This window comes from Bolinopsis microptera, chromosome 1 (assembly GCF_026151205.1).
Source record: "Bolinopsis microptera isolate Bmic1 chromosome 1, MBARI_Bmic_1.0, whole genome shotgun sequence".
Taxonomy (NCBI): domain Eukaryota; kingdom Metazoa; phylum Ctenophora; class Tentaculata; order Lobata; family Bolinopsidae; genus Bolinopsis; species Bolinopsis microptera.
Genome location: NC_087072.1, coordinates 11,721,911 through 11,734,158, shown reverse-complemented (window position 1 = coordinate 11,734,158; position 12,248 = coordinate 11,721,911). Strand labels below are relative to the sequence as shown.

The following is a 12,248-nucleotide window of genomic DNA, read 5'->3' as shown; positions in this document are numbered from 1 at the left end:
ACAACCTGTACACCCAACATATATCCACTGAACTGTTTAAAATCTTGAAACTGCATCAACCTATCTCTCTGACAAGTTTATTCCAAACAAGTTCCAGAGCATGTAGCCAAACTATGCGGGTCCCCCGACACAAACTTGAAATTTCTAAACACAATTTTGTCTTCAAAGGTACGACTATATGGAACAGTTTGGTTGATAAAATATTCGACAAATGCACTCCTAATGAAAACAATGTCATGGTCCCTGGCTCTAGTAAATTTTCCGACCTTTCTTCCCCCATCTCAATTATCAAGAGCCGTATCAAAAAGCTCTTACTTGAAACCCAGCAATTGACAACACCTGGGCGTGAAATTGAGTGGCTCCCCCTAAATAGCTGGGGCATTGAACCAGCTTAGTCAATCAGCATCCCATCCCTTGCATACAACTAATTACAAAAGCGCTAATTATACCTGTTTCAAAAGCATCCTGTCTGGAAGTTCCCTGACTGCCGTGTGAATCTTTGGATCTATTTTTATATTGATATGATTTTTATATACCTATATATTCCTCGCATAATTTCCATGTCCGCCTGAACAAACCTGGCACCATCAAATCCTACTCTAGAAACCCCAGAACTCATCAAGCCTAGTCTGAATTCAAAACTAGTTGACCAGCTACGTACAGTTTCCTGGACAACTGGAACCTTTTGGGCCATGCACAAGCCAATAGCATGTATGGTCCTGCAGTGGGGTCTCCTTGTCCTTGGATCTGTGTTTTGATCCGTCTTTTCTTAAAATTTTCCATTTGTGTCACTTAGAATCACCTTTTAAAATGTTAATCGACACCACTGGTCCTAGTTAAATTTAGCCACGGCACGACTACTTGAACGTAACAGTTAAATAGGTGTGACATACTATTATATTCTTATAATTATATCATATGAATTGATTGCACTGCTAATAAATAAAATACTTTGTTTTACTAAAATACTTTGTTTTACTATTAATCTACAATCTAACTGTCTTGCTGAGGGGGAGGAGTAAACGCTTCACAAACTAAACTACTTACAACATACAAAATTTAAAACCATCAACACGGTTATAGTTAATATCAAGGGCCAATTTGGTATACCGCTATTCCGTTGTAATATTTAGTATATCTTCACATCTTAATACTATAATGAGATACAATAGGATACATGTTTCGAGAAAGAAAGGTTGGTCCGATTATTAACAAAAGTAAACAAAAGTCCATCAGGGACTCCACGGAGTCGAAAAAGGTACACGGCTGCTGTCTGGTGCTGCTAGGCATTTATTGATCAAGATGTTTTATTGTATCGGTTTTTGATGATTCTATTGTTCGTGACTAATCAAGTTCTAAGTGGGGGTATAAAGTGCTGCTTAAGATACTTCGTCATTTCATGTCCAGTATAATGAATAAGATAGTAAACAATACAGTTTCAGTAGTTGACCCATACAGTTAAGTCCGTCATAACTCACAATTGTTTAATCATCTGTCAATTGTCAAAGTCGTTGTGTGTTTAGTCGCTGAGTTAGCAGTAAGATAAGTTGTTACGCGCGCGCGCGTTTAATCCCGTGAGATGTGACAATGAAAACGCTACAGAATTATTGTTTTCGCGCATTACGTAGAATTTACTAGTGTGTAATACTATAATATTTTAGGGACTTTCGTCTTTATTATCTTGAATATTATTTTGATATGCTGATGATATGAGTTTCATACTGAGATTTCTTGTAGTCATCATCCATTTTTCAAGTCATTTGTTAGAAAACCTGCTAAAATTTCTAGGAAATCTGCTTGTTAGGTGCATCTGCCTTGTTTATTAAAGATTTAATTTACAGTTATTTATGTTTCATCTCCTTCAAAGGCGAAGATGCACGAACTCGTAAATTAAGTATCATTTACAGCTGAGCATAAGGGTTAAATTTAAATTATCTAACCTTTTGGTGCTGTATAAAAATAGCATTCAAATTTATTATTATTATTATAAAGGGTCTCAATAAGAGGTCTCGACTGCCTAGGCGTCAAACCTTGGCAGTCGGTAGTTTTCCTCTGGCCCGGGATCAGCTGACCCTAGGGACCAGAGGGTAAAGGTGTAGAGACTATGTGTATCTACAAATCTTTCGAGGTTGTTTTTACAAGAGACAGGGCTTGCTACGCAAGGGAAGAAAACCGGGAGAAACAATCACAAATTCCCAGGTCAAGATTAGTTTGAAATGGTCGCCTATGGCGTTTTTGATGGTCGTTTTTACACACTCGGCCTCGCCAGCCTTCGGCTGGCTCGGCCTCGTTAGAGTGAAGTCATCCTCAATCTCAGCCTCGTGAGAGTGATATCGGTCTCGGTGTGTCTATCATAAACAATTAAACTTCAAGTTAATTGGGTAGTCGTGAAATGAGACGACATGTCTTCAGTTTCACGACTAATGAGACATAATTACATTCGGAAAATTATTACTAGGCAGTGAGTGCGTTTGATAAACTGGCACAGTAAGTGATATCATACCGATGGTTAAGGGGAGATACACCAAAAACGTTTTTGCTCCGAACATCGATTTTATTTTATATTATGGTTAAATAGACAAAAAGAATAAGATTGCACACCTTCAAAATTTTCTAAAAATATTCCCTCATCGAGAAAAAAAATATTTTTCTTTTTCGAAAATTTTTAAAATTTGGAGAAGTCTGTCACTGTAATACCGATAGTTCGGCTATTTTAAAAGTTTTTTGGCTGATTTTTTTACTGGATATTACTTACACTCCGTACAGGACAACTCTTAAAAGGATTATATAATTGAACAATAAATGACCAAGTTACAGACCGAACAAGGTGAAAAAAGAAAAATTGGGATTTTTGCCTACCACCAAAGTTGTACATTTTACCACTCGCTCAGGTCATCAGATATAGCTTTAAAAATTCTTGTGAGTGTAGCTGATGATCGTATCAAACTTTTTGGAACAGGATTTCTCTCAGTTTTGAGTTTTAAGGTATGAAATGTGGCCTCAAACGACTTAGTAAAATTCATCGTAAAAAAGGGCCTAACATGGCAGATTTAAGGCTTAAAATGCCTATAACTCAAAAAGTGTAAGTTTTTTTGAAATAATTTTTACAGAATCGTAATCAGCTTGAGAAGACGAATCTTTTAGTACCAAATAGATGATTTTAGAAGACAAATTGTCTTAAATAATTTTCCAGCTCCAACACAAGGGTCCCTTGTATAAATTTTGTACAAATTGTACACATTTTTTTACAAATTTTGTTTCTTTAACTATTATAAATTTGGTACTAAAAGATTTGTCTTACCAAGCTGATTACGATCCTGTAAAAATTATTTCAAAAAAACTGATACTTTTTGAGTTATAGGCATTTTAAGCCTTAAATCTGCCATGTTTGGCCCTTTTTTACGATGAATTTTACTAAGTCGTTTAGGCCACATTTCATACCTTAAAACTCAAAACTGAGAGAAATCCTGTTCCAAAAAGTTTGATACGATCATCAGCTACACTCACAAGAATTTTTAAAGCTATATCTGATGACCTGAGCGAGTGGTAAAATGTACAACTTTGGTGGTAGGCAAAAATCCCAATTTTTCTTTTTTCACCTTGTTCGGTCTGTAACTTGGTCATTTATTGTTCAATTATATAATCCTTTTAAGAGTTGTCCTGTACGGAGTGTAAGTAATATCCAGTAAAAAAATCAGCCAAAAAACTTTTAAAATAGCCGAACTATCGGTATTACAGTGACAGACTTCTCCAAATTTTAAAAATTTTCGAAAAAGAAAAATATTTTTTTTCTCGATGAGGGAATATTTTTAGAAAATTTTGAAGGTGTGCAATCTTATTCTTTTTGTCTATTTAACCATAATATAAAATAAAATCGATGTTCGGAGCAAAAACGTTTTTGGTGTATCTCCCCTTAAGTGTCAGTATTATTAGTTTCTCCAGAGGGAGCCGAGAGGGAGGTGAGTCTAGCCACTTGCAGGGGAGCAAGCTTCGTATCCTAGAATCATCTAGAGTATAACAGTGCAAGCGTAAACAGTACTTTGAAATTGCATTTTCAAAAAATTTCTGATAATTCTTTGATTTATTTGAAACGCAAGGATATATTTTTCAAGCAGTTTATATATAGTCCACCACCATCCCTTCACAGCTGCCTTCCAACTTGTTAATTCGATTGAGGGCCAAGTTTCTGGCACATCAGTATACTGTTTGATACGTCACCTAATAAGTGACTTCGGCATTGTGTTGATGTTTTGCGTGCGATCTGTGAATCTGGAGCTTGCTTTAGACATGTCGCTTGTAAGCAAACGATATTAATTGTTAATGCTACAACGTCACGGTGAAATGTAACAACTGTGAAACCGAATGGTGAGTTGTAATACATTGCGGGAGCAAGCAAATTGAAAATGCACTTATAAAGTACTGTTGGTGTTTACACTAGCACTGTAGTCTTAGATGATTCTAGGATGCCAAGCTTACTTCACCTAGAACATATGAGTTCCCTGTATGTGGCTGGACTTCCCTCCCACTTGCACTGTTCAAGATGATTTCATGAGCACATCCTGGGAATTAAAAGGTAATTATGGTAAAGGATAATGACAGCTGTAGCGACAATATTAAATTGATTCGTGAAAATCGGTCTCGGATGTGAAGCTTCCTTAAGCCAAACCCTAATAATACTGTACCACTCGAACTTCGAGAATTTTCTAAATGAATCTAGACTAAAGGAACCAACTTGAATCCATACAATTTTGAATGCTAAAGTTTAAAATACCGCTTTATATTATCACCATTCACCAGACACTATGGCTGGAGAGGGATTGTTTGTCCCAGTTTTGGTCGTCACCATGACAACTGAACTTGTTTTTACAGAATCGCGGATTTATATAGTAAATTTGGTCAAATCGGGCGACCAATTTTAACTAGCTAGATTTGGCGCCAAATTTAAAATATGGTCGTTCAGTCGCCATCGACCAAAAAAAACTAGCGCGGCACTTGCTAGATAGTTAAAATATGGTCGTTTAGTCGCCATACGACCATAAAAAACTAGCGCGGCACAAAACTATTTATTTGCTAATTGGAAATTATTTGCGTGTGAACGACCAATTATTGGTCGTATGGTACTAATAAAAACAAAAGTTTGATACATCAAACTGGGCAATCTTGTGTGATTGGTCGGCTTGGAGATGGCTAGATAGTTAAGGATCTTGACCTGGGCACAAATTATACAAATAAATATTATAAAACCTAGCAAAAAGAAATTCAAACAATCCTACACTACTACAAATGTTTATTACATACTACAGTGTAATACACGATAAATAAATGCTGTATAATCAAGAAACAGGGCTTGCAGGGCAAGGGACGGAACACAGGAACTGGTTACAGAGTGTATAAAACAGTGATTCAGCAAGTACCCATTGGGTATTGCTGAATCTGACCCACAAAATACCACAATCAATACAAGAATATACAATATAACAAACATCATGTTTATACAAGAATCAGGGCATGCAGAGCAAGAGAAGAAAAATAAGAGAAAAACTCCAACACATGTATACCCCTTAGTCCAGTAAATAACAATAATTACTTGTACACAAAACTGTATAACATAAAATACATAACAAATACACAGTCTACCCAATATACGAGTTAAAAATTGTATAAACAAGAGACAGGGCTTGCATAGCAAAGGAAAAAGTTATAAGAGGACCATGTAAAAAGTGTTTATTACAGTATCCAGTGAAGAATAAACTAACGTAAGACCATTGATAATACTGAAAATGACTTGAATCTAGAAATTGATGGGATCCCGATCAAACAGGTGACTGAAACGAAATTTCTAGGTGTAATTATTGATGACAAACTGAGTTGGACACCTCATATCGAGAAACTAACTAAGAAATTAAACAGCATATGTGGCCGTATTTATCGAATAAAAAACTCCCTCCCCAGCCAGCTGTACAAACAGATATACCACACTCTTTTTGAATCTCATCTAGGATACGGTATAACTGTATGGGGTGGTGTATCAATTAATAAGCTTTCACCACTATTCCTTGCACAGAAGAAATGTGTCCGAATCTTATTTGGGGACTCGGAAGCATTTAGCGACAAGTTTAAAACTTGTTCTCGTAGCAGGCCAATCCAGTGCAGTATAAACAAGAAAGGTCAAATATCCAATGAATCAACTATACCTCACATTAAACCGTGTTCTATATGTATCAGCTTGAGGAAGACTGGTGATAAACAAGCAAGGCCACATCGCTGCCAAATACTTGGGGCAGAATTCCACTCTAGAGAATCAACAAAACCTATTTTCCAATCTAAGGAACTAATGACAGTACATAACATATATAGATACAGATGCATTACTGAAACAATGAAGATAGTGAAGAGTCATCAGCCCATATCCATGTATTCTCTCTTTAAGAAGTCTCAGCTCAGAGATGACAGATTTGTGACACCACACTCATCTCACAATTTCGCATATAAAGGGGCAAATCTATGGAATACGTTTCTTGAACAGTCAAATGCACGTGGTAAAATAGGTTCTCTAGGCTCAATTAAATCCCAATTGAAGCTTTCTATCATGAAGGCTCAACACCAACCTGACAATATTAACTGGCAGGACTTAAACTTCAACACTTTCCTATGAAAAGACCCCCATTTATATTTATATATTTTAGATTTTACACCTGTCACTCACATCATATATGCACCCCAAAAGAAAAAAGATTCATTCAATCATTACATTATACACTCACTCCACCACACATGCACACAAAACATTAAAGCAGGTTACACGCGGGTGTAACGTTCACTTTATCCGAAGGGAAAAATAATACTTTACGTAACGCGCGATTTACGTCTTGGTAGCTAAATTATTCAAGTGCTATTTGTCAGAGCGACACAAATGCGCGAGCGCTTGCGCGGCTCACCTATCCAACACTCTTGTTTACATCGTATCAGGCAATGGTTCAGTTTAATTATGGTAAGGGCACAGCCTGTCAAAAACCCTTTTCGCATGATCCGTCGACACCGCCTGAAGGTGAATGCATAATAACGGATCATGAACGTACGGAATCAAACGTTAATAAGCTTGCAGCTTCCGATGAAAATGTATTCAACTTTGTGTCATGCTTGAATTGGTTTTGGACCTCTTCAATGCTCTTAATTTATTTATTATTGTTATTTGGTATTATGAGCTGATATGTATATATACATACGGTATCTAAAATTAAGCGTATAGCGAGCATATTTAACAATTTTTAAGCAATAATGTATTGCGAGCAGCTGTAACTTAAACATCGCATAAAAATCATATAATTATAACACAAAACTAAAATTTTATTGGAATCTAGGTTAAACTAAGATAAAATTAATATCAGCCCCTTCGCCACTCTCAGCAGTCAACCAGGGCTCATAAAAGCTTAAGGCCACAGGGGGGGGTCCGAGGTCGATTTTGAGATTTTGAGATATGTTGTAGAGCTCGATCTAAATTTTCAAATGCTTTTGTCCTTACCGAAAACAAAGTTTCCTATTTGAAGATATCGCGCGTTGAATTTTGAGGTTTACCTGTAATTCTATTGTAAATGAAAACTTTAAATGAAATCGTGTTCAAAATCTATCTTCTTTTTCAGTTTATGACTTAGAACCTTGTAACTTAGCAACAATGTTCTTCAAGGTATTTTGAGTTTTTGTTATGTAACGATTTATGATATCTTGCTCCAAAGCTGAGATATGAGGTTAACCATGAGTGCGGGTTACAAAATTTAAAATGGTTAACCTCATAAAAAGAGTTAGGAGCAAAATTACAACAATCGTTACATAACAAACTTTTAAATTTATGTCAGGAACATAAGTTCCAAATTTGAGGTGAAATGGATAAAAACTCTAGGAGAAGATAGATTTTGAAGTCAAAAATTCGAGTTTTTCAGGAGAGGCAAAAAACTGTTTTTTATGTTATGTGATTTTTGAGAATTTTGCCTTTATTTGTATATTTTTCAAAGTTTAACTGCTGAAATAACACAAAAACAATAAAAACAAAGCTTATCGTAGTTTTCAGTTGTAATGGCATCAATATTTCTGCCCTCCATTATCGATTTATCAAAAAAATGAGGTTAAATGAGAATTGGTGAACCTCATTTATAAAAAAAAGTAAAATAGCTACAGACAAATGAGTGGTGGCAAAGTATCCACCACAAAAATATATATTGATTCAAAGCATAATGTTTTTTTGCATTTTTTGAGGCCTCGACCCCCCCCTGTGGCCTTAACAGCGCCTGGGTCCGTTCACCAACTGTGCTAATGTGAGTGGCGGTGTGGTAAAACCCATTTTAACAGCGTGAATATTTATCAAATATAAGCGCGCTAGCTGCTAGCATACTTGTATCATTTAATTTTTAATCAAATTTATTCGGATATATATTTATTGATTATGTATTGAATTGGTGATAAATAATAAAATTGTCTTTTCTCAAATTGTCTTTTCTTAAATATAGAGTATCTACAGTGTAATATACTCTCAATAATATCATATGTCTAAGACCATCCTGAGAATTCTGGCTGATCCAAGCAAAGCTGTCTTCTGGAGATTAGAGATGCTCAGATTGCAGTGGACTGCGTCGAGGTGTTTACGAAAGTTAATGGTGATAGTTCCTAATGCGCCTATCACCACAGGAATGATTGTGACCTTTCGTAAATTCCAGTTCTTCTTAATTTCTCTTTTTAGGTCTTGATATTTCAGTATCTTTTCTTGTTCTCTATCCAGGATCCGGGTATCTCCTGGGACTGCAACGTCAATGATGGTTGCTGCGTTGGTTACCTTGTCTACCAGGAGGAGATCCGGTCTGCAGTGTTCGATAACGTGGTCCGACTGGACATGGAAGTCCCACAATATCTTGACTTTTTCGTTCTCCAGCACCTTCTCTGCCCGGTGTTTGTACCACCTTTTACTGCGTGGGAAGCCGTATTCCTTGCACAGACTCCAGTGCAATGCGGCAGCTACTTTGTCATGCCGACACTTATATTCTGTCTGTGAAAGTTTTGGGCACCCATTCAGTATGTGGTCTATTGTCTCGTAATGATTTCTGCAGAGTCTGCAGAGGGGAGAAGAGCCAGGTGTTTTGTCAATCCTGTGCTTCACATAATTAGTCCTAAGTGCTTGGTCTTGGGCTGCTATCAACAATCCTTTTGTCTCCTTCTTCAAGTCTTGTTGAGTGAGCCAGTTCCAAGAGGTTAACGGGTCCGCTATACCCATCATCTGCCTTGGGAACTGTCCGTGCATCACTTTAGCAGTCCACTTCTCCTTGCGGATTTCCTCGCGTTGTGTTCGGTCGATATCTTTCTCTATCTCTTCACCCAAGAGTATCTTGTCTTTGACAAAGTAGTCCTTCAGAGCAATCAGTTCTGGGTCTCTACTTCTCACCACATAAGTGGTGAGTGCATTCTCCTCTCTCTTTACGACTTCCTCTATACTATGTAGCCCACGGCCACCCAGTTGACGGCTTACGTATAACCGATCAACATCTCCTTGAGGGTGGTGAGCTCCATTTATCCTCATCAGTTTCCTGGTCTTGACATCTAAGGCTTTGGTCTCTCCAGCATTCCATGAGAGAATTCCAGCTCCATATCTTATCACAGGTACAGCCCAGGTGTTAATTGCTTGTATACTATTCCTGCCATGAAGCTGGGATTTTAAAACCTTTTTAACTCTTCTGATTTACTCTTTTGTAACCAGTGCTTTCATCTCTTTGTGTAGTATATCATTGGCTTCTAGTATTCCCAGATACTTATAGCCCTCGTCCTCCAACTCATGGATCTGTTCACCTGTGGGTAGGGAGATGCCTTCGAAAACGGGTCTTGCTCCCTTCTTCACCTTCACCACGGCACATTTCTCTAGCCCGAATTCCATTTTTATGTCACTGCTGAACTCTGCTGTGGTATTAACCAGTGTTTGCATTTCGTCTTCACTCTCGGCATACAACTTGAGGTCGTCCATGTATAGCCTATGCGACACTTTTGGTCCATCTTTTCTGTCCAGAGAATATCCTATATCATGCTTATTCAAAAGAATGGACAGGGGTATAAGACTAATGATAAAGTGAATAGGTGATACTGAGTCTCCTTGGAATAGACCTCTATTAATTTTAATTCTCCCTAAGGAAACTTTACCAAGCATCAGGTTAACATACGATTGTTTGAAGGAGGCTTCAAACAGGTCTATGATGATTGATGGATAAAGAGATACCACACATGGTCAAACAAGACAGAATCCAGGAGTGTGGGACGCTATCATACGCCTTCTTGTAGTCTATAAACGTCATGTTCAGGTTCCGCTTCCTTCGTTTACAGTTCTTCAGAATGAGTTTGTCTATCATTAACTGTTCTTTACATCCTCTGCTCTTCTTCTTGCACCCTTTCTGCTCAGTTGGGAGGAGTTTTTGCTGGTCTAAATGGTTGTATATGGAATCTGAGATTAGACCAGTGAACAGTTTCCACATAGCTGATAAGCATGTAATAGGTCTGAAATTGCCTGGGATGGGTCCTTTGGAGTGGTCCTTTCTGAGCAGGTACGTGCGTCCCAATGTCATCCAGTCTGGGGTATCAGCGTTGGTTAAGCAATTCATAAGTTGATCTGCAATCCTATTGTGGAGTTCTTTAAAGTGCTTTATCCAATAAGCATGCAGTCCGTCTGTACCAGGAGAGGACCGATTGGTCATTTTCTTCACCCTATTTGCAACCAGGGTATTAGTTATAACGAACTGTCGCTGTTCATCTGCTGAGGCTAGTGCTGTTCTGACATCCGGTAACCATTCAGCATCACTACACTGTTATGTTCAACCGGCTGCTCCCATATGTTCTTCCAGAACTTCAAACAAGTTATTATTATTATTATTATGAAGGTAACCATTAAATTAATACGAAAATTACATAGATACCTACTTTAACATTTCGTCAGAACTATGTAGAATTATTTATAGAGTAAAGATTTTTGAGAAGTATAGAACCATTTTAGAATAAAAGTAAAAGAGGCATACAGTTCTATACTTCTTTTAGTAAAGCTATAATAAAGTAAAATACAATTTAAAAAAAGTAAAATACAATTAAAAAAAAGTAAAATACAATTTTTATTTTCCACAGAAGAATCAATACAAATTGATTTATAAATATCCGATAATTTCATTAATAACCATTAAAAGTTGCTTTGTAAAATCAAAAACGGAAAGCCGTACGCTGAACGCGCGCGGCATCTTATCGTCAGCTGCCTAACTTGTAGCCGCTTATTGGGTGACGATGTCAACCCATCGAGATCGTTGCTCTGCGAAGCAAGAATGCTAGTTCGCGATAACATCAAAGCCGCCGCGGCCGCGCGCGCCAAGTGCTGGGGTGCATTTTCATAGACAATTAAACTTGGTCAAAGCAAAGATATTTAAATTCAATTCCTAAATTAAATCAATAATCATGTTGATATGAGTATTCAACACTAATCGACAATCACAACAAATATTTGTAGGCCCATCGACAATTCAGTCGCCCAAACAAAAATCAAATGTTTGCTTTTTCGTTTCGGGAACTGTTTGAACTCAATATTATATCCAACTTATCATACTTTATAATGGTTAAAAAACAAAGTAAAAAGATTTTCCTCAATGGACCGGCTTACCTGAGGACCCCAGGCTTTAATGTTGGTAAACAACAGGCAGAATGACAGGCTGAGCGCGGCCCAGTAATGGGCCGGCATTCGCATTTCGCAAGCGCGAAACGTTTTGAGTACGACAAACGATGACACCACCACCAGTCCTTAATTGATAAGTCCATGGGCTAAAATTAGATTTGTAATTTCATATTGCCTATCACCTATGTTACTTTACATATACTGTTTCTAGTTACACGCTAGCGATCTCATGAGTCCTCAATAAACGTGTGACCCAACAGAAGGAATTGTGGAAGGACACGTACATTTTTCATTAACACGTGCCCCGATTACCCCCTCCGTTGAGCTACGAGGAACGTTGATCGCTAGTTTGCTCTAACCAGAGCCCTCTCCACTCTCGATTGCATGTGCAGTAGCGCGCTTGTGAAACAAGCGCGTCACGCAGTACGCGTATATGGTATACACATTATTGTAGGTTTAAAACCTACCAGGACGCGCGCCGAGTTGGACTCGTCGACGAACAGATATTTTACGAGTATCACCCGTAAAACACATTAACATGGCTATGTGAAATCGCTAGTCTGTAGTCAGA

The 12,248-nt window shown here is 37.6% G+C and overlaps 1 protein-coding gene across 1 annotated transcript; it reads right to left on the bottom strand.

The window, feature by feature from the left end:
• Window positions 1–8,533: 8,533 nt before the first annotated feature.
• On the bottom strand, window positions 8,534–10,628 carry LOC134815014 (uncharacterized). The gene is made up of 3 exons (XM_063823490.1): window positions 10,250–10,628; window positions 9,726–10,050; window positions 8,534–9,632 (listed from the first exon to the last, which is right to left on the bottom strand). The coding sequence occupies exons 1-3, from the start codon at window positions 10,626–10,628 to the stop codon at window positions 8,534–8,536; spliced, it is 1,803 nt and encodes a 600-aa protein (XP_063679560.1).
• Between the last annotated feature and the right edge of the window lie 1,620 nt (window positions 10,629–12,248).

Excerpts from the sequence above, each read along its gene's own strand:
- LOC134815014 (XM_063823490.1), bottom strand. The coding sequence starts at position 10,628 with ATGAATTGCTTAACCAACGCTGATACCCCAGACTGGATGACATTGGGA. Across the intron at positions 10,051-10,249 it reads GTCTTGTTTGACCATGTGTG|GATATTCTCTGGACAGAAAA; the intron begins GTATCTCTTTAT and ends AGCATGATATAG. Across the intron at positions 9,633-9,725 it reads AAAGCACTGGTTACAAAAGA|ATATGGAGCTGGAATTCTCT; the intron begins GTAAATCAGAAG and ends ACCTGTGATAAG.